Source organism: Coccomyxa subellipsoidea (genome assembly GCF_000258705.1).
Source record: "Coccomyxa subellipsoidea C-169, whole genome shotgun sequence".
NCBI classification, from domain to species: domain Eukaryota; kingdom Viridiplantae; phylum Chlorophyta; class Trebouxiophyceae; family Coccomyxaceae; genus Coccomyxa; species Coccomyxa subellipsoidea.
This window is the reverse complement of record NW_005178033.1, coordinates 685826-704069: the sequence shown is the minus strand read 5'-3', so window position 1 is coordinate 704069 and position 18244 is coordinate 685826. Positions and strand designations below refer to the sequence as shown.

Sequence of the window (18244 nt, the reverse complement as noted above, 5' to 3'; positions counted from 1 at the left end):
CCCGCCATCCTGGAACAGAACAAAAACCGATCAAGAGCTGCTGAAGAGGTGCCAACAGCACTGTGCCGCTTGGCACGGTCCACCATGTCTGCAAACACAACACCACAATTAAATATTCATCCCAGAGGATTATTTCATGTGGCGAGCTGCCTCTTCTGGGATCCAAATCTTCACGAACCCTCCTTTAGATATAGGTGCCCCTTTCTTTCTTGGAAAACCCTGGCAGCAAAACCTGGCCTTCTACTAGAAGCTTCAGCGAGCAGTCACCTTCCACATTTCACTTGCTTGCGCCACCGAATCGGACGACCAAGTGAAAGGGTCAGCATGCAGAGCTTCGGGCGTGCTCTCGTGCACTCTGCACGGAAGAGCCGGAGCAAGGTGAGCTGGAGAAGAATGAGTGACTTTGCCATGGGTTGATCTGGGAATGCTGGTTGGCAAACTAGCATCAAGTGTTGTCATAATTAATGCACACAGTATGCCAGAAAATATATGGGAATCTCACATCATGCGAAGAATCTTACAGTCACTGCCAAGAATGCGGCAGTCAGAGCTGACGATCTGTGCATTCAGGTGCTCTCGCAATTGCAATCCACGCGGGGATATGCTGCCAAGGAGGTCAGATTCGGCGTAGATTGCCGTAGCGGTGTGCTTGCCGGCGTTGACAAGCTAGCAGACGCTGTACAAGTGACTCTGGGGCCAAAGGTGCCTTCTTTTTCACCATCTGCTGGTCCTTCCTTTGGCAAGCAGCTGTCACACGCTAACCTGGTCTCGCACTAATGAGAAACAGCTTCGTGGTTGCATGTAGAGATTGTGCAGCACCTTTGCATCCCCTCATGCATGCATGCTGTGGTGCAGGGCAGGAATGTGGTCATAGAGCAGAGCTACGGCGGCCCAAAGATCACCAAGGACGGTGTCACAGTGGCAAAGTCCATAGAGCTGAAGGACAAGTTCCAGAACGTGGGTGCATCCCTCGTGAAGCAGGTGGCCTCAGCCACCAATGATGTTGCAGGAGATGGTGCGCCATGCCCTCCTGAAACTGTAATGCAGCGTGTCCGTTCCTGCATTGCTTCTGCGCCGATTGTTCACACATGACCCTAACAATCACCCCTGGTTCATCAGCAACCCACAGTTATGGCTCTGTACCATTCTGCATGGGTCGATGCTTGGTGATTCCGGCTCTGCGATGGAGATTGCAGCCAAGGCAGTCATTCTGGGAATTCTGGTGGCATTGCCTTTGCACCGATGCTGCCCAGTTCGGTGTTGGGGCTTTGCAAGAATCATTGATGTTGTCCACATTAGCAGTGCTGATGGGCGGTCCTGTTCAGGCAGTCGAGTCATGGTGTTACTAACCACGGATGCTGGCCAGGCACGACGACAGCGACGGTCCTTACGCGCGCGATCTTCAGCGAGGGCTGCAAGAGCGTGGCGGCCGGCATGAACCCGATGGACCTGCGGCGGGGCATCAACCTGGCCGTTGAAAAGGTGCTGGAGGACCTCAAGAGCCGCGCCAAGATGATCAGCACCACCGAGGAGATCGCGCAGGTTCGCCGCATACCCAACTTGTGACTCAAGGTCTCAGGTGCACTGGCCGGCTGCCTCACCATCGTGGGAGGCTGCTACGCTGCAAAATAAATGTTGCGGATATGGCTGCCAACTGTGTTTACTTGGCATCATGCTCACTGCACTCACATTGACCAGTCGCTGAGAGCCAAGATAGTGAAGGGCAACTTGCAGTGCACCCTATGCGCACAGAGCAACTCCTCGACAACATCGCAGAATTTGCAATGCTCTCAAATGCAATGGGAATGGGGTCTGGTTTCTGAGCGCGGGCACCACGGTGCAGGTGGGAACCATCAGCGCGAACGGGGAGAAGGAGATTGGGGAGTTGATAGCGCGCGCGATGGAGCGCGTGGGCAAGGAGGGGGTTATCACTGTAGCGGACGGCAAGACGCTGGAGAACGAGCTAGAGGTTGTGGAGGGCATGAAGTTTGACCGCGGCTACATCTCCCCCTACTTCATCACCGACCCCAAGACCATGAAGGCCGAGCTCGACAACCCCTACATCCTCATCGTCGAGAAGAAGGTCTCCGGGTAAGCCTCCCCCTCCCGCATGTCCTTCTCTACTGGAACCACGAGAGTGTCAGGATTTGCTGCTCATGCACACCAGCGCACAGCAGCATGCAATCACCACTATCAGCCGAGTCCTCGGCAGCCTCTATCATTCATATCATTCGAATATCTGGGCCATCTGTCGCAAATTGGATATGAATACCAATATTCAAAAGATATGTTACACAAGAGCCTGCGGCTCGTCAAATCAGCTCTTCTACCAATGAATAAACCTGGTCATATCAATTCAGCTCCTGCAATGACGACTAAGGGATTCTGGGTGGCTTGTCGCCAGGCTGGCGCCGCTGCTGCCGATCCTGGAGTCGGTGATAAAGACGCAGCGGCCGCTGCTGATCATTGCGGAGGACGTGGAGAGCGAGGCACTGGCGACGCTCATCGTCAACAAGTTGCGCGCGGGCGTCAAGCTAGCCGCCGTCAAGGCGCCCGGCTTCGGTGACAACCGGAAGGCCAACCTGCAGGACATCGCCACCCTCACCGGCGGCGAGGTGCGCGCCTGGGCCGCCTCCCATAATTATAATCAGAGGGAAGCTGCACTTCACAAACGTGGTGCAGATCATAAACATTGCCATTATGTCTGGATTATATTAGTGTCCGGATGCAAGGCATGCCATGCGGGCATTACTCTCTTACAGAGCTGCTCTGTTTATGATCTCACTATCGATGTCCTTTATGTCCGTATTGTTTCTGCTGATGCAAAGCCATAGGTTTTTAAGCCACTGAGTCTGTTGAAGTGGGACGGTCTCTTCTACTGGTTCGCTGACAGGAGTAGCTGTCTAAATATAGTTTTCAAACCATGCAGCACCGTGTGTGTAGTGCATTGCAAAACTGAGCGTGTGTCGAGGCGATGGGCGGTGCTGCGCGGTGCAGGTGGTGAGCGAGGACGTGGGCCTCAGCCTAGACAAGATCGACATGAGCAAGCTGGGCACGGCCAAGAAGGTGAGCATAAGCAAGGACGACACCATCATCCTGGACGGCGGCGGCGAGAAGGACAAGATCAACGAGCGCTGCGACCAGATCCGTGAATCTGTTGCAGCCTCCTCCTCCGACTACGACAAGTGCGCACACCAAGCTTCCTCCTCACCACCTGTCACTAGACTCTGCGGACTGCGAAGTCTGAGTAGTTTTCTGCCTTCGGCTATCTCTGAGTGCTTACACCTTTCTTGCTGCAGGCCTGCACTTGCAGGCTCACCGCCCACAGTCTGTGCATGTTGGATTTCAGAGCAAATCTGCCATGCATGACATGCTGCACGCTGTGTATGCGGGCACATGCAGCATCTGTCAACACCGTGCGGATTGCTACATAACATCTTGGGCGGAAAAGCACATTTGTGCAAAGAGCACATCTAGGTGTCAGATCGTGTGAGCGCTTGTTGCATGGTGTGGCTCTGCAGGGAGAAGCTGCAGGAGCGGCTGGCGAAGCTGAGTGGCGGCATTGCAGTGATCAAGGTGGGCGGAGCGTCCGAGGTGGAGGTGTCTGAGAAGAAAGACCGCGTTGTGGACGCCCTCAATGCCACCAAGGTGAGAAGGAAAACTCGCTCTTGATGGCTACTCCCGTGCAAATTTGTAGAAGTAGCTCTTCAGTGCATCATAAAAGTTTGAATGGCTGCCAGAGAGCCTGCACGTCATGTTAACACGACTTGTTTGCCAGCACCACAAATGCATCCGGTGATGTGACAGTTGAAGAACTTGCCGCACAGGTGCAGTTGCTTACAGTGTCCTGGCACATCTGTTATGCCAGCAGACTTGTTCCGCTGCGTCTATGTGCCGGCTTTTTTGATGTCTTTGCCAGCGGCTAATCACCTACTGCACTGATTAATGCAGCCGGCTTACATTCACATATGGTCTGAGATGTGATCGCCTGACTGATATGTGTGTTTGGCGGTGCAGGCAGCTGTAGAGGAAGGCATAGTGCCAGGTGGCGGAGTGGCGCTGCTATACGCGTCCAAGATCCTGGGCGGCATCAAGGGCGGCCTCAACTTTGACCAGAAGATCGGTGTTGACATCGTGGAGCGCGCTCTGAGCGTGCCCCTCAAAACCATCGCCAACAATGCAGGTGCGCGCCCGACGCCACCTGCGTGGCATGCTGTTCACCAAAATGATGAGCTGGGGCTTCTTGTGACCTTTGTTGCCTTTCTTCTTCTGGCAGGGGTTTGAGTTTGCAACAGGTCAGGCAAGAGCGGGAGGTCGCCTTCGTTTCACATTGTAAAGCTGCACAACGTACGCAAGTATTAGGGCCTCCGGGTGCATACAAAACACACAGATGGTTTTGAAGTGGCATTGCTGTACATTGCTCGTCTTGTGGGTTTCCCTTTCTCTGGCAACCACACCCAAAGCCAAACTACTCTTCAACCTTTGGTTTGGCGTGAAGTTTGATGAGGTTGCCTGGAAGATGGAGAGCAAAGACAGTCTGGTGTCTTGCAATGGCCTTCAATTTTCCCTGTATGGTAGTGCATTAGTAGACTTGGAGGAATGGGGACAATGTGCCAATACGTATATATTCTGTGGGTGAACTCATCTTAGCTCGAGCTATTGGCTGGCGGCTGCAGGTGTGGAGGGTGCAGTGGTGGCGGGCAAGCTGCTGGAGAAGTCGGACGAGGAGAACCTGGGCGGCAGGCTGGGCTACAACGCAGCCACTGACAAGTTCGAGGACCTGGTGGCCGCCGGTGTCATCGACCCAGTCAAGGTGCGCATATCTTGTGGGCCTGACATTTCCACCCATGCACCATGCACCCTGGGCGTGATTGCCAGATTCCCCCTGCAGGGCTTCCCCTGCCACTTGTGACTTTCAATCTTGTTGTGTGCATACGGCTTGCGCACAAGAAGGCTGCTTTTAGCAGTGGTGGGGCAGCCTTCTGTGGCGGAAAAGCCCACCAGAACTCTCTTTGGAAAGAGATGCTCTTTCTCCTGTTCAGGGATGTGCTTTTGCTGGGCTTATCAGACACCACTTACAGCTTTAAGCACAGCTTATGAAGTGATCCTACATGTGCTGAGCGGGCTGGTGTTGGATGTCAAAACAGGTGGTGCGCACTGCGCTGGTGGATGCTGCGAGTGTGAGCAGCCTGATGATGACGAGCGAGGCCATCGTGGTGGATTCCCCCGAGGAGAAGGCCCCTGCGGGATCCCCCGGCGGCATGGGCATGGGCGGCGGTTACGGCGACATGTACTGAGCGGGGAGTCCCCTTGGGGGGTCTCCGTAACGAATCCCCCTGGCCAGGGATGGCTTAATCCAGTGTGCACCGGGCACATAGTAGCTGGTGGATCTTTAGTGCTGGTGGAAAGAGTCTTCTGCATTGTGTGCATGTGCTCAATTGGCTGGTACCTTATCTGCCATGACGCAGCTGCAGTTGTGTATTGCTGGCAGTTTGACAGGCCTGCCGGGAGTGATTGCTGTTGGGAGACAGAAGGCAGCAGAGCAATGGGGCTGCTGAGTCAAGCAGATTGGGAAAACGGGGTCTGCATGCAGAACAAAGGCTGTTCTGCCAGGCCTGGGTGGTTGGCTTTAGTGGTGGAAAGGGATGTAGCGTAAATTTCACATGCTTTGCAGTTTTGCTACGGTAGTTGCTGCATCTGCTTCAAGGCTATGGGCTTTCTGAGGCGAGGGAACCTCAGAAGCGTCCTTAATTGGGCAGACATATCTGGAATGAGGAGAGCCGTTCTCTAGCTACAGGTGGTGAAGCGGGTTTGTTGGTCCCCAATGTGCCTATTGGCAATTTAGACAGTTCAAGATCAAGTAGGAGCTGAATCAGTAAGAACTGTATGACAAGGACATCACGTTATACTGACCAATGCATGCCTTTGACATTTAAATGATTACGTAGGACTGTAATTACAGTATAAGTACTGTGGCATCAACGTTGATTAACACTTTTGGCCCTCATGCCGTCCATTTACTCCCTAAATACCCATTTTCGCAAAGACTTTTGAAAATTCAACTGTTCATACACAATGTTGCCCATGGTTTGCTGGCTGAAAATTTGCCAAGCCGTGCCCCTTCTGGGCTTATTCTACTAGAGTAGTAGTAGTACTTTCTCAGACCAGCACCCATACTGCAACCAGCTTAAAGAAACGGCAGATGTCACGATCTGCTTTTGATGTTGATGGTGAAGTCGCAGACTGGCAGGTTGCTGGCGTCCGCTGTGACAGTGGCCTCAACTCCCAGATGCACCAGAGCTCCTCTGATGAGCGCACATGGCAGGATAAGGTAGTCGCGCGCCAGGTCACCCACTGGAGGGCTTGTTCCTGGTGGGGCCCCCGGAGGTGGGGGGTCCACAGACAGCTTTGACAGCCACCTGAATGCTGCATCCTTCAGCACGAATGTGCCCCTGTGATTCGTCCTCAGATTGTCCACCTGCAGGCATGCATGGCTTACATCGGTACGGTTGCTGCAACATGGTGTTCTGCTCCAAATACAGAAGCCTCAACAGCTTCAGTCCCCGCAGGAAGGTAAACTGTAATGTAGTGTGCGAACCTGTTTCCTGAAGACAGCCGCCCAGAACTCTTTGCAAATAAATTTGATGACTTCCAGAGGCTCGCCAAGCCGCCCTCTGCTGGCTGTGTAACGCTCTGCAACCTGCCTGCCTACTCTGAAGCCTGCAGATCATATTGCAGACCTTCACAATACATGCAAGCAGGGTCCAGCTCGTTAGTTTGGAAGCATCATTTGGGGGTTCAGAAGAAACTTGTGACCAGCACTGAAGGGATCAATGAGCTTGAGCTCGCAGACTTGGAACCTACCGATGGCCTCGATAGCAGCTGCAGATGGGATGTTGGTCTGCCTTGCGTAATAGTGCACAAGCTCCAGATTCAGCAGTTCCATGCAGGATTCAGAGCATGTCCTCCCCTTTACCAGGGACATGCTTCGGCCAGAGCCTGCGGGCAGGACTAATCCGGGATCTTTCGCTTATAGTTGCGTGTTGTGTATGTTTGCTGCCATGAGTCGGGTCAAATAGAGAGGACCGTTGGCATCAGTGAGCGAGAGCCCAGAGCTCTGTCTATTTCTGCAAGAAATTGAACTTCTGACCCATCCAATAAATTTTCCCGATCAGAAAGGTATCCCCAGGGAGTAATCTCACAGTGTAATCTCACTGAACATTGGACTGAATCTTGAGGATAGCAGCTCTCTCTTTGATACCTGGGTGTCGCCCTGTGTGTAGACCAACAATTCACAAATGATCCTGAAGCCCGAATAGCAACAGGAAGTCTCCACAACACGAAATAATTGAGAAGAGTTCGGTGCTTTCTTGCAAGACAGCTAGACCCTGAGGGTTTTTGTAGGTTTCTTGAGGCTTCTCAGGTGGAAGAATTTAGATCGGTAAAATGACTGCATGCCAAAATATGTGAGAGATATATTCTCAGCACATACAACTTGAAGTGTGCTTGAGCAAAGGCTCTCCATATCTTCCGATCGATGTGACAAGCATCTCGATCTGGAAGTTCTATATTCCTAGAAACATTGGAAGAGGTAGGGTATGGTTGCAATAAAGAATTTTACATAGATGACTTCCTCCAATGGTTCGAGCAATGTACCATCCAGCATCATATCGATGTGGGGTGCCAATGCTTGACACATGCACTGCCCAACTGTTCGCCAAAGCGAGCCCTTGGATAAGGGCATGCACACATGGCGAATGGTTCCTCATTGCCTCCGCCATACGAAGCCTGGGGGAGGGTGTCACGCGTCTGGCTCGAGATCTCTGATGTCTGGCAGATGGTTTCGTTCGCTGTCCTTAGGCGTGGCACAGCACCACATGCATCAGGTGCCACAAGCCACGTTTGCATCGTTGGCCAGCCTTCGGAGTTCTCAGATCGAATCTGCTGCTTTAGCTATCCCCAGCCCTCGTCCAAGGACAGCAGTCTGGGGCCACGCCAGCTTTGCAGCTCCTGCCCAGCTGTGGTTGTATGCACCCCAGCGAGCCTTATCGAGGGCAGCCAACGCCATTTTCAAAGCAGCTGTCGATCTTGAACCACCAGCTGCAATCACCGGCTCTACACCAGCCAAGCCAGCTCCCAGGAAGCGCGGCCGCAAGAAGAAAGCAGAGCAGGAAGTCCAGCCGGCCGTCTCCAGCAACGAGGAAGCCCCAGTCCTGCCAGCTGTTGATCTGGCAGCCAGCGTGCCACAGGGCGGTGAATGGGGCAGCGTCAAGCGGTGGGTGGTGTTCTCAGACCTGCATGTCAGCCACAAAACTGTGGATGTGGCCTGCCAGGTTCTGCGCCGTGTGAGGGAGGAGGCAGTGGCCCGCGACGCTGGAGTGCTGTTCCTAGGCAAGCATCACCCCTTCCAATGAGCCCTTAAGACTGCAAATACTGATGTGTATTGCATTCCTATCCAGAGTTAGAATCGCCTGAGCTCTCATCACTGTGGGTTGACATGTCTCCTATTTGGGATGACCGATCGGTCCTTGTGGCAGCGGCATTAAGCTCACATTGTGCCTGCATGGACCTCAAGGTCTGCTGAATGTTGAACATGCAGCAGTGAACTCAGTGCTTGTGCTGCAGGTGACTTCTGGCATGTGCGGGGCTCACTGCCGGTGGGGCCCCTTAACCGAGTGCTGGAGGAGCTGCGGCAATGGCGCCAGCCCACCCTCATGCTCGTGGGCAACCACGACCAGGTGCCCAACTCCCCACTGCAATGCCCATATCTCCCTATTACTCCACAGGATCTCCTCTCAGGACAATTTGTGGGAAGTTGATGTCTAGGATTGACGCTGTGCAGCCTGCACAAGCGTGTGAGAACCTGTAACTGGGCATTTATTGAGACTCCGCATCTGTGTGCCACTCTTGCATTTGGTATGATACTGCAAGGAGCTGACGCTTGAGGTTTGACTGTCACGCTGTTCTTTGCATAATAACAGGGGGAGTAACCTAGGAGAAATCCCCCGGACCAAAGGCAAGGCAGGGCGTAATTGGCACAATCTCAATTGCCACCTCCTTGCAGACGGAAGTAAACAAGGACAATCTCCACAGGCATCAAGGTAGATGGTCATGAGAAATTCATAGTGAGTGAGGCTTGGGTGTGGGGGGGCGCTGCAGAGCACGATAGGGGGTTTGGAGCACGGGCTGACGCCATTGGCGGAGGCGTGCGGTGCGCTGCACGTGTTTGATCGGCCGACGGAGTGGGGAGGTGCGCTGTGGCTGCCGTACAGGCGGCAGCGCGCTGAGCTGGAGGCCGCCATCCGCGCCGCCACCGGCCCTGTCAAAGCAGTCTTTGGCCACGCGGATGTTGTGAGCGGCCATACACTCTCTTCTTCCATTCCAATCAGTCATTTCAAACGTCCTTCATGCAGTCTCATGTAGCATGCTTGACCACTCAGCTTCATTGAGCTTAGCATGGGTCCTAGGTGGAGTATAGCCGGAGTGTGCATGCATCTTCCTGCTAATGTTATTCCCTCATCACACATGCCTAGGGCAGTCACGGTCACTGGTGCAGGAAAGCAGCAGCATGCTGACATTTATTGGTGTGAAGGGAGGAGTGATGGGGGGAGTTTGTGGGTGCAGATTGGGGCATTTGTGAACGAGACATTCCAGGCGAGGGAGGGATTCATGCCGGACCTGTTCCCCGAGGGCGTTCCAACTTTCATGGGCCACTACCACAAGCCACACACCGTCCAAGGCACCAGCATCCAATATGTCGGCTCCCCGTTCCAAGGTTACCCCCTTGAAGCGTATCATGTCTGTTTACGAACTTTCTTCTCAACCTAAGGAGACAAATTACATCTTGCTCAAAAGGCGGCTCACACAATTGTTCTCTGAACATGGAAAGACCGTGCAGAGTATAATCAGATGTAAGCATGCCACACAAGTCTAAATTCAGCAAGGAAAAATTCAATATTATTGGCATATCATGGATTTACCACAGCTGTGACATTCCTTTTCTTGAAAAGCCGGCTGAAGAGGACCAGCTGGCTTTCTCAGAGAGGGAATATGACAGCTGTGGCATGTCTTTTTGCTTTCCTGTGACACTGAATCTTCCTTCCTATTTGCCCTGCGCCCTGCCTGCTCTACGGTTGAGCCTAGAAACTTTGCAGATACAGGAACATGCCATGAGTATACGTGAACAAGTGACGGAGGCATGCTTTGTCTCACTTATGCGACCATTGTATGTGATGTCGTTTCTTTTGCAGCAACGTTTGAGCCGCTTGCATGCATGCAGTATCCAGGAGCGAGGCGGGGCAGCAGAAGGCTCTGCTCGTGCTGGACAGCGATTGGCGCGAGACTGACAGGATACCCCTTGACATCGGGCCGCGCTTCCACTCGCTCTCCTCTGCCCAGCCAGACTTCCCAACCGACCTGCGCGCCGGGGACAGGTGAGCCCATTTTAGATCTGTCCTCACATATGTTGATCCTTCTTATTTTATCTATTTGATTTCATATTTATAGTCATATCAATTTTTATATCAATAGTAATGTTTGTAGAATCTTTTGATGGACTTTTATGTGGGGTGGGCATGAGAGCATCAACTCAGCCCCTCTCTCATCGCTGAAAGAAAGCAAGAGTCTCAACGCAGCCATTCTGCTTGCCAAAAGAGCGCATTCTGCATGGATGCACAGCAAGGACTGCAGGAAATTAAATAGGCATGACACTGAAAAAGTCATGACTGCCGGTGCCTTGCCACTAAGCAGGAAGAATGCTGTTCTGCACTCCTGCATGCATGGACGGAGGCAGACGATGCACTGCAGATCTGAAATCACATGAAGCTGAGGAGAGAATCAATGGTGGTGCATTCGAGAGATGGCGCATGTCTTGTGCAGGGTGAGATGGACACTGCCGGATTCCAGCCACCTGGAGAGCGCAGAAAGTACTGTCCAGGAGCTTCAGAGCAAAGGTGCTCTTTGGTCCTCTCACTAGATGTCATTCTCCAGTGCCATGCAGTCACATGCCCCACACTTCTTCCCCATGCCCTCATCCACCATGGCACAGTGCTATGCTGTCTCTATTCTACGAGCCGTGTCTTGCATCGCCGCCCGGATCAGGAGGAGTTTGATGATGTTCATGTGGAGGGCATTGTTGGTGGGTGAGCAGGGGTAGTAATGGAGGTATTAGCGCCGCCGCCGGTGTCAGCGCCGCGCATAGAGGCGTCAGAGGAGGCTGGAGCGATGCCCCTCTTCCAGCTGTACGCAGACCACGTCGGCATGAGCGCCGCGGCCGTCGCCACAGGCTCAGACATTCTGAGGGTCTGCCCTTTTGACCAAGCACTTCATATTCGTACCAGGCCATGATTTTCTTGCCTTTGTTTTGCTTGTCTTCATCACGCTTGCGGTGCACTGCATTCATTGCCATCTGCAAGGACGCTGGTGCAACTCGTGCTACACCAGACACTGTTTTGCACCAATGTCTTGACTGGTGTGGAGCGAGTTGCACAGTGGCCCTTGCGGATTATGGCTAACAGAAGAGCTCACTAATTCGCCGGTGTTGCCCTTGCCAGGATTTGGCAGACGAGGGTGCCAGCATACAGACGGAGGGCGCCACCATAGAGTTGCACTCAATGGAACTGGAAGGCTATGGACCCTACAGGTGTGCTGTGCATGACTCTGATTTCATATCAAAAGCCCTGGCGGCGAGCACAGCATGATTTTTCTGGGTACCATAATTGTCCAGAATTTTGACAATGACAGAGTTGGCACTTGGAAATCGTTCTCTCTCTGATCACGAGTGCACACGTGGAACAATATTCTTTGATATCGCTCCAGAATTCTAGATGATGCCGAGAGGTTTCTGCGGTTCAGGGAGGCGGTGCGGTACGGGCTGCAGGAGCGGGGCATACGGGTGATTACGGGGAGCAACCTGGATGATGACGGCAGCCAGAGCAATGGCGCCGGCAAGAGCGTGCTCGTCATGGCCCCCCTCTGGGCCCTCACCGGCCGCTCCGACGCCCGCTCCGAGGTAAGTGCATTACCAGAATGTCCTCTGCAGGTGCCCTAATACACACACACACTGCAACGATTTGGCACATTGAGTTGCAACATAGAGGGGCTGGTGCTCCTGATTCTTGGTAGATTGCTGTTACTTTACACCCGCACTTGTTGCGAGATGTCTAGTTCAGGCACCGGGCATGCATTCACAACTGATGCATGCAGACTTGAAGATCTGCTCAAAGTGACCCTGGCTGGTGGCAGGGCGGAGGCAGCAGGGGCCTTACCATGTCAGACATAGTGAACGATGACAGCAAGGCGGCGCGCGTGCGAATCGACGGCGCTGTCAACGGCCGCAGCTTCACTGTGGAGCGCACCACCCGCAGGTGAGCACTGTCAAGGATCGGTCAGATTGTCAAACTTTCTCTCATTTTATCTTGAAATAGCTTGCAAGTGCTGATATCTGGAGCTGCACAACAATGTAAGAGCTGGCCCATTCCTTTGGGCGAATTTTTGCTGCAGAGCCTTACAAGCTTACAAGGCACTGAGCACTGGGTGTCCTCAATACACCAAGTAGCTCTGTGCTGTCTGATGCTGTGTCAGTGCAAGGCAATAGTAATGTAAAATGTTGGGGTATTGTGGGCGCAGGAAGGCGCTGGCGGGGCTGAGGTTTGAGTTGGATGGGGAGGACCTGACGGGGGCTGACTCGCGGCTGACGCAGGCGCAGATAGAGCGGCGGCTGGCGGTGGGGCTGCTCGCGCGCGCATCCTTCCACGGTCAGACCGACATCACCAGCCTGCTCGAGGTGCGCCCATCCCCTTTGCAAGTGCCTTGGATTGAGCGTCCAATGCCTCCTTGTGCCAGCAGGTCTTGCAGAGATGCAGGCTGCTCGATGCTCATGTCTGCGTGTCAATTTAAAGGCTCCAGGCAATGCTTCTGAGCGTTTGTGCGTGTGCAGACAATATGAACATGAAGAGCAGTGTACCATCAGTGACACCATCGGGATCACTGATTCAGTGAACCTGAGAATTTGTTGACGCGCTGCTGTAGCCTTCAAGTGACACGAGCATGTGAGCATTGGGCAGCTGGTAGCTGGCTTTTGAAACCACCTAATTATGGCTTGGCACTCTTATTTCTCAATTTTCAGGTGCATGTGTTGCCTGGCAGGCGGACGACAGGAAGTTCAAGGAGGAGCTGGGTCGGGTGATCGAGATGGACATATGGGACTCGGCCAAGGCTGTGGCGGCCGAGCGGCTTAAGGGCGCCAGGCAGCAGCTGAGCGGGCTGGACAGCGAGGCCAGTGTGCGCCAGGAGCTGCTGGCCACTCTCCAGAGCCAGGTCATCCCCTTTTACTGTGCCTCATTGGTCAATTGTCCCGTGTGTATCTTGGAATTGGACAGTGGACTCTGACCTGTGTGCGAGGATGTCCTAGCTGTCGGCTGTCTGGTGCACTGTCCGGTGAACAGTGAGGTTATGCAGGAAGGTTGACCGGACAGTGCCGTACCTGATACCAAGAACACCCTCGGAGGGGTTGAGAGTCTTCATTAGCAGGGCCTGAGATTGCCAAATTGCTTCTGCAGTGCAGTGCAGTGGTGAAAGCTGTGTGGTCACCAGGTGCAAGACGCAGAGCAGAGGAGCGTGCAGTGGGAGAGCGCGCGGCAGGACAGGCAGGCAGCTTCAAGGGAAGCGGGGCAGGCAGCTGCCGCGCAGCTGCAGGCGGATGCGGCAGAGCTGCAGCAGTGCTGCGTGCGGCTCGAGGCCTGGCTTGCAGCCAAGAGGCAGGAGGCGTCTGCACAGGACAGCCTGACAGAGTCGCTTGGTGGCAAAGGTACATGTGCACCGTCAGCCTGCAAGTAATTTTTGCACCTCTGGCATTCCTATGTTTGGCCTTGGTAGCACGCCTGCACCAGCACAGATATTGAACGTTGAGCACATGCTTACTTCGCCCCAACATCACATTGTTCTGCGCAGAGCCAAATAATGGCAGTGTGGGCAGTGCCGGGGAACCCCAGTTACTCAGCAGAAGCTATGGGAGCAGCTGGGCTGGAGCGCTTGATCAGGCTGCAGAGCAGCGCCAGGTGGCGGCGCGTCAGGGTGCCACAGCGGTGGCGTCCCGGGAGCAGGAAGAACTGGCGCAGCTGCAGCGCTCGCACCAAGCGCTCCAAAACCGGCTCCTGCTGGAGCGCAGCCAGCTGGGCAGCGCCACCGGCACCCTCCAGGTGACTGCAGATTTTCTTACTGCCATTTTGCTGCCTCTCGCTAGGGTGGTATACAAGCCAAGTATCGGTGGGTTGCGGGTGATCATCTCAGGCTTGTTGTGCTTGGCCAAGCCATGCACCTGCCATGCACGGTTGGCCTGATGCACTCACCAGCCACCCACTGGCCCTCTAGGTTTGGATAAGCGCACGCAATGCTTCTCGCGTCTCTGGTGATACCAAGCTGAGTCTAGATCGCTCTTCCAAGTGCACCTTTCACCGTGAAATGCCAAGTGGGGGCATATTTTATTTGGCACGATTAACTGAATCAAACCTTGCGAAGAAAACTAGACATATAACCGCGTCCTACAATCGCAGGCGAGCCAGAGGCAGGTGCACGAATACAGCCAGCTGCTGCAGAGCGCCTTTGCCGACGCGGCCGGTCACGGGCATGCGGCCACGGCGCTGTGCGACCGCTGCCTGCAGCCCATTGACGAGGCCACCTTCCGCGACAACCTGCAGCGCCTGAGTGCCGACGCCGACAGCGCCGCCACCACGCACCGAGCTGCGGCTGACCAGGCCGGCGCTACTCAGGTGCTCACTTTTTCCTCTCGAGCCTCTCGAATCTCTGAAATCAATTGTGATGTGTGAGGACACACAAGCGATATGCTCAGAGAGACAGCAGCAGATAAGCATGCAAGCCTCCAGATGAGGTGTCTGGACTTGGGTACCGAATGATAGTGTATCTTGAACGGGCCTTTTTTTACTTCTGATCTTTCACATTGCATGACGCTGTTGTGCAGTCTGAAGGTGTATTGCCTGTGGGATGAAGTGAAAGTGGAGGGTGCATGCGCAGAGGGAAGTGGAGGCGGCGAGGGCGAGGGTGGAGGAGGCGCAGCAGGCGCTGATAAGGGAGCTGAACCGCGCGAAGGAGCGGGAACGCTGCGCGGCGGCCGAGCGCGCAGCCGCTGCCCAGGAACGGGCAGCCCAGGCACAGCAGACTGCCCGGGAGTGGGCAGCCGCTCAGCAGGCGATGCAGGCCGCAGCAGCACAGGCACGCCCTGTATACTTATGTTGCTAAAGCTACTTATACAGTTGTCAGCGCATGGGTATATTTAGGAGCCCATGAATATGCGTAGGAATATGTGGAAGCATGCAGAGTCGGACAATGTGTGCTAAACTCAAACGCCGGCACCCACACTGAAGCCAGGTGACATGCTGGTTACCTGGATTGTGATCGGAGGATTGGAAGCAAGAGCGGTGCTTCCTAAATCTTTGCATGATTGGTGCAGGTGGCGACTGCGGAGAGCATGCTGCAGCAGGCGCAGCAGACACTGCAGCGCTGGCAGGAGCTGCTGGGCGGCATCCCCGCTGCACTACTTGTGGACACGGAGGCTGCCACTGATAGCGCCATCTCCTTTGTCTGCCAGACCTGCTCGTGCAGCATTCAGCGCACAGATTCCACCGGTGCGTGGCTGTGCCTGGCCCTGTCTGGACACCATGACAGGCTGATTCTTTGGCTTCTTTCAACGCAACATGGTTTTAAAGTACAGACGCTGTCAGGAACCGTCATCTGTCAGTACATAGACCAATTGGTAATCCCGAGGCAACACAAAATTGCTGTGCACCATCACATGTGCAAAGTGCCCATGGATCCAAGCGCTGCCTGGTTGGTGTGGTACATTTTGTGCTGGATTTTTAAGAAGTCAGCCTAAGAATCAATACCTTTTGTGGAGTCTGAAAAGACGCATGAAAAACGGCTGGGGACCTCGACCAAATCTGTTGTAATCATCGCGCTGCAGGAAGGCGCGTGGAGCAGTTGCAGGCGGCGGCGGCTGCGGCGGCGGCCGAGGGCAATCCGCACGAGGGCGAGGCGGCGCGGCTGGCGGCGCTAGCGGCGGAAGCTGCCGCGACGCTGGCGGCGCTGGGGGGCCGGCGCGTGGACCTGGGCCGCCAGGTCAGCGTGCTTGCTGAGCTGGACGCCGGCTTTGGCCGCACCGGCGTGCAGAGCTACGCGCTGGAGGGCATCCTGGGCGAGCTGCAGGTGCCTGCTCACTTAATCACGGGGTGCTGTTACTAGATATGTCAGTAATCCTCAATATATCCCGACCCCATACTGCTGCGTCACCGCGGCAGTGGCAGCTTCTGTAGTTGCTTTTGCTTAGGCTGCTTGCTTATCTTCCAATGCAGGTCTCTGCCATGCCAGCAGCCCTGCCATTGGAGGACAAGAGAGCAATCCATGCAAGAGCAACCTGTGCCCCGGGGAAGGACAACGTTAATCTGTCCTTAAAAATTCAACCTTCAGTGCCCCACATCACATTGATATTGAGGCCCATGATACCGGAGGCTTTGCCGTGGCCAAGGGATTTCAAGGGGTCGTGAGCAGCATTGTCTGCGCGGTGCAGGAGCGGACGCAGCAGTATTTGGAGCAGCTGGCGAGCGGCTTCTCGCTGCGGCTGTCGGCGTCGCGGCCGGCCGCATCGGCGCCGTCCACGGCCGTCGAGCGCATCACCAAATCGGTGCTCGTGCGCTCGCGCGACCCCGCCACCGGCCAAACTATCCTCCGCGAACGCAGTCTCAGGTGACCCTGCCACCTGCCTGCATTCACGTTTGTACACCTGGCAGGAACTTGTCAACCGTATGTCATGGTTGTATTCCAGTCCCAGCTTTGCCTGCAACGCTCTGCCAGGCGTGGTGACAGGCTCCTGGGCAGCCATTTCCTCCTGAAATAGTCGGTATACAATGTTTTTTATGGCAAGCCTGCAGTCATGTCTGTTTCTTGATATACGTGGTGGTGGCTGAGGCAGTGTAGTGGGCAACATTTAGGCAGTTGAGCGGCGGGGAGAGGCGCAGAGTCGCTCTAGCACTGGTGCTGGGCTTTGCGGAGCTCATATCTGCGCGCGGCCGCCTGCGCTGCAACCTGATGGTCCTCGACGAGGCACGCCCAGGACCCATCTTGACCAAGCTCTCACTTGCTTTGATCATATCGTACTGTTCGTCATTCCTAGCAGAGACAGTTTATCTCCCCAAAATGACCATGCACCACCCCCTCGCCTCTTGAGCCATGCGTATTGTCCAACATCTCTGTTGGTGTCTCTGCCTGCTCATAGCCTTGGGAATTGTCTCGCTGCACTTCCTAGCAGAGGCATTCAGGGGAGCGCAGTGGGGACGGCTTGTGCCAAGTGGGTACAGACATGCTGGGCAGACATCACCCCTTACTGCTATCTAGGGAATTGTTGTTCTGAGTGCCGCCAGCTGACATGTGGAGGCACATGCGCGCAGGTGCTGCAGCAGCTGGACGAGGAGGGGTGCGCGCGCGTGGCGGCAGTGCTCAGGCGGCTGCCGCACAGCACCGTGCTGCTGGTGGGGCAGGCGAACACCTACGTGGCGCAGACATTTGACGCCATCGATGTGGTGGTCAAACAGGGCGGCCAAACCACTGTGGAAGTCGCACCCTAGCCAAGGATCCCAAACGGCGACATATTTTTGGGGTAAAACACGTATTACCATGCGCCAGCAGTCTGTGCATCTTTATGCTCGTCTGTCCTTGTGCAGCTCTTGTGTGGGACGTTCTCCCGACGTTGAGATTTGGGTAAACAGTTCTGAGTGCACGTGCCTGTCTGGGTGCAAAATTTTTTGGTCTTGATGCACGTGCGCGTGTTCATGAAACCCAGTGTAGGCATCTTGATATGGAAGAGATCGGTTGATCCATGTCTGCTCAACGATGGGCTTTATGATGACCAGTCTGTGTCTCACAAGTTGGAAGAAACAGACCACACCGTGTTCACGGTAATAAATATTCTGGTGCAACAACACATCACGCAAACTTAGACTGACCCTTGTGCTGACGCCCCAATACAAGCCCAGTCTTAGCGCAAACAATAACAGAATAATTGAAACCAAATATCACCCATGCTTAGTACTCACATCAATTCACCCCATCTGAGCTGTCCGCGCAAGCATTGCATCTTCGAGAAAGAAATTGCTTGTCGATGCAATTGGACTGTTTCACACCGCAGTCAACACTGCACTATTCTCAAAAGAGACACCGCTTCCACCATTATCGGTGT

At 54.5% G+C, this 18244-nt stretch overlaps 3 protein-coding genes across 3 annotated transcripts; 2 read left to right on the top strand and 1 right to left on the bottom strand.

Moving 5' to 3' along the window:
- Nucleotides 1–324: 324 nt before the first annotated feature.
- Nucleotides 325–5297, top strand: COCSUDRAFT_36959 (mitochondrial chaperonin 60; the record flags this gene model as incomplete). The annotated part of the gene is made up of 11 exons (XM_005646708.1): nt 325–378; nt 613–702; nt 856–1015; nt 1367–1542; nt 1844–2091; nt 2405–2615; nt 2998–3185; nt 3522–3648; nt 4018–4183; nt 4677–4813; nt 5148–5297. The coding sequence occupies 11 exons, from the start codon at nt 325–327 to the stop codon at nt 5295–5297; spliced, it is 1707 nt and encodes a 568-aa protein (XP_005646765.1).
- Nucleotides 5298–6205: 908 nt separating this feature from the next.
- COCSUDRAFT_66504 (transport protein particle component) lies at nt 6206–7333 on the bottom strand (the record flags this gene model as incomplete). The annotated part of the gene is made up of 3 exons (XM_005646707.1): nt 6865–7333; nt 6599–6720; nt 6206–6478 (listed from the first exon to the last, which is right to left on the bottom strand). The coding sequence occupies exons 1-3, from the start codon at nt 6983–6985 to the stop codon at nt 6206–6208; spliced, it is 516 nt and encodes a 171-aa protein (XP_005646764.1). The 5' UTR covers nt 6986–7333.
- Nucleotides 7334–7877: 544 nt separating this feature from the next.
- Nucleotides 7878–17633, top strand: COCSUDRAFT_55915 (hypothetical protein; the record flags this gene model as incomplete). The annotated part of the gene is made up of 21 exons (XM_005646706.1): nt 7878–8343; nt 8626–8738; nt 9160–9351; nt 9625–9775; nt 10280–10433; nt 10879–10952; nt 11150–11301; nt 11553–11641; nt 11854–12010; nt 12244–12365; nt 12628–12784; nt 13147–13317; nt 13594–13807; nt 13951–14198; nt 14553–14768; nt 15031–15237; nt 15467–15641; nt 15977–16218; nt 16580–16755; nt 17001–17100; nt 17457–17633. The coding sequence occupies 21 exons, from the start codon at nt 7878–7880 to the stop codon at nt 17631–17633; spliced, it is 3753 nt and encodes a 1250-aa protein (XP_005646763.1).
- Nucleotides 17634–18244: the final 611 nt, after the last annotated feature.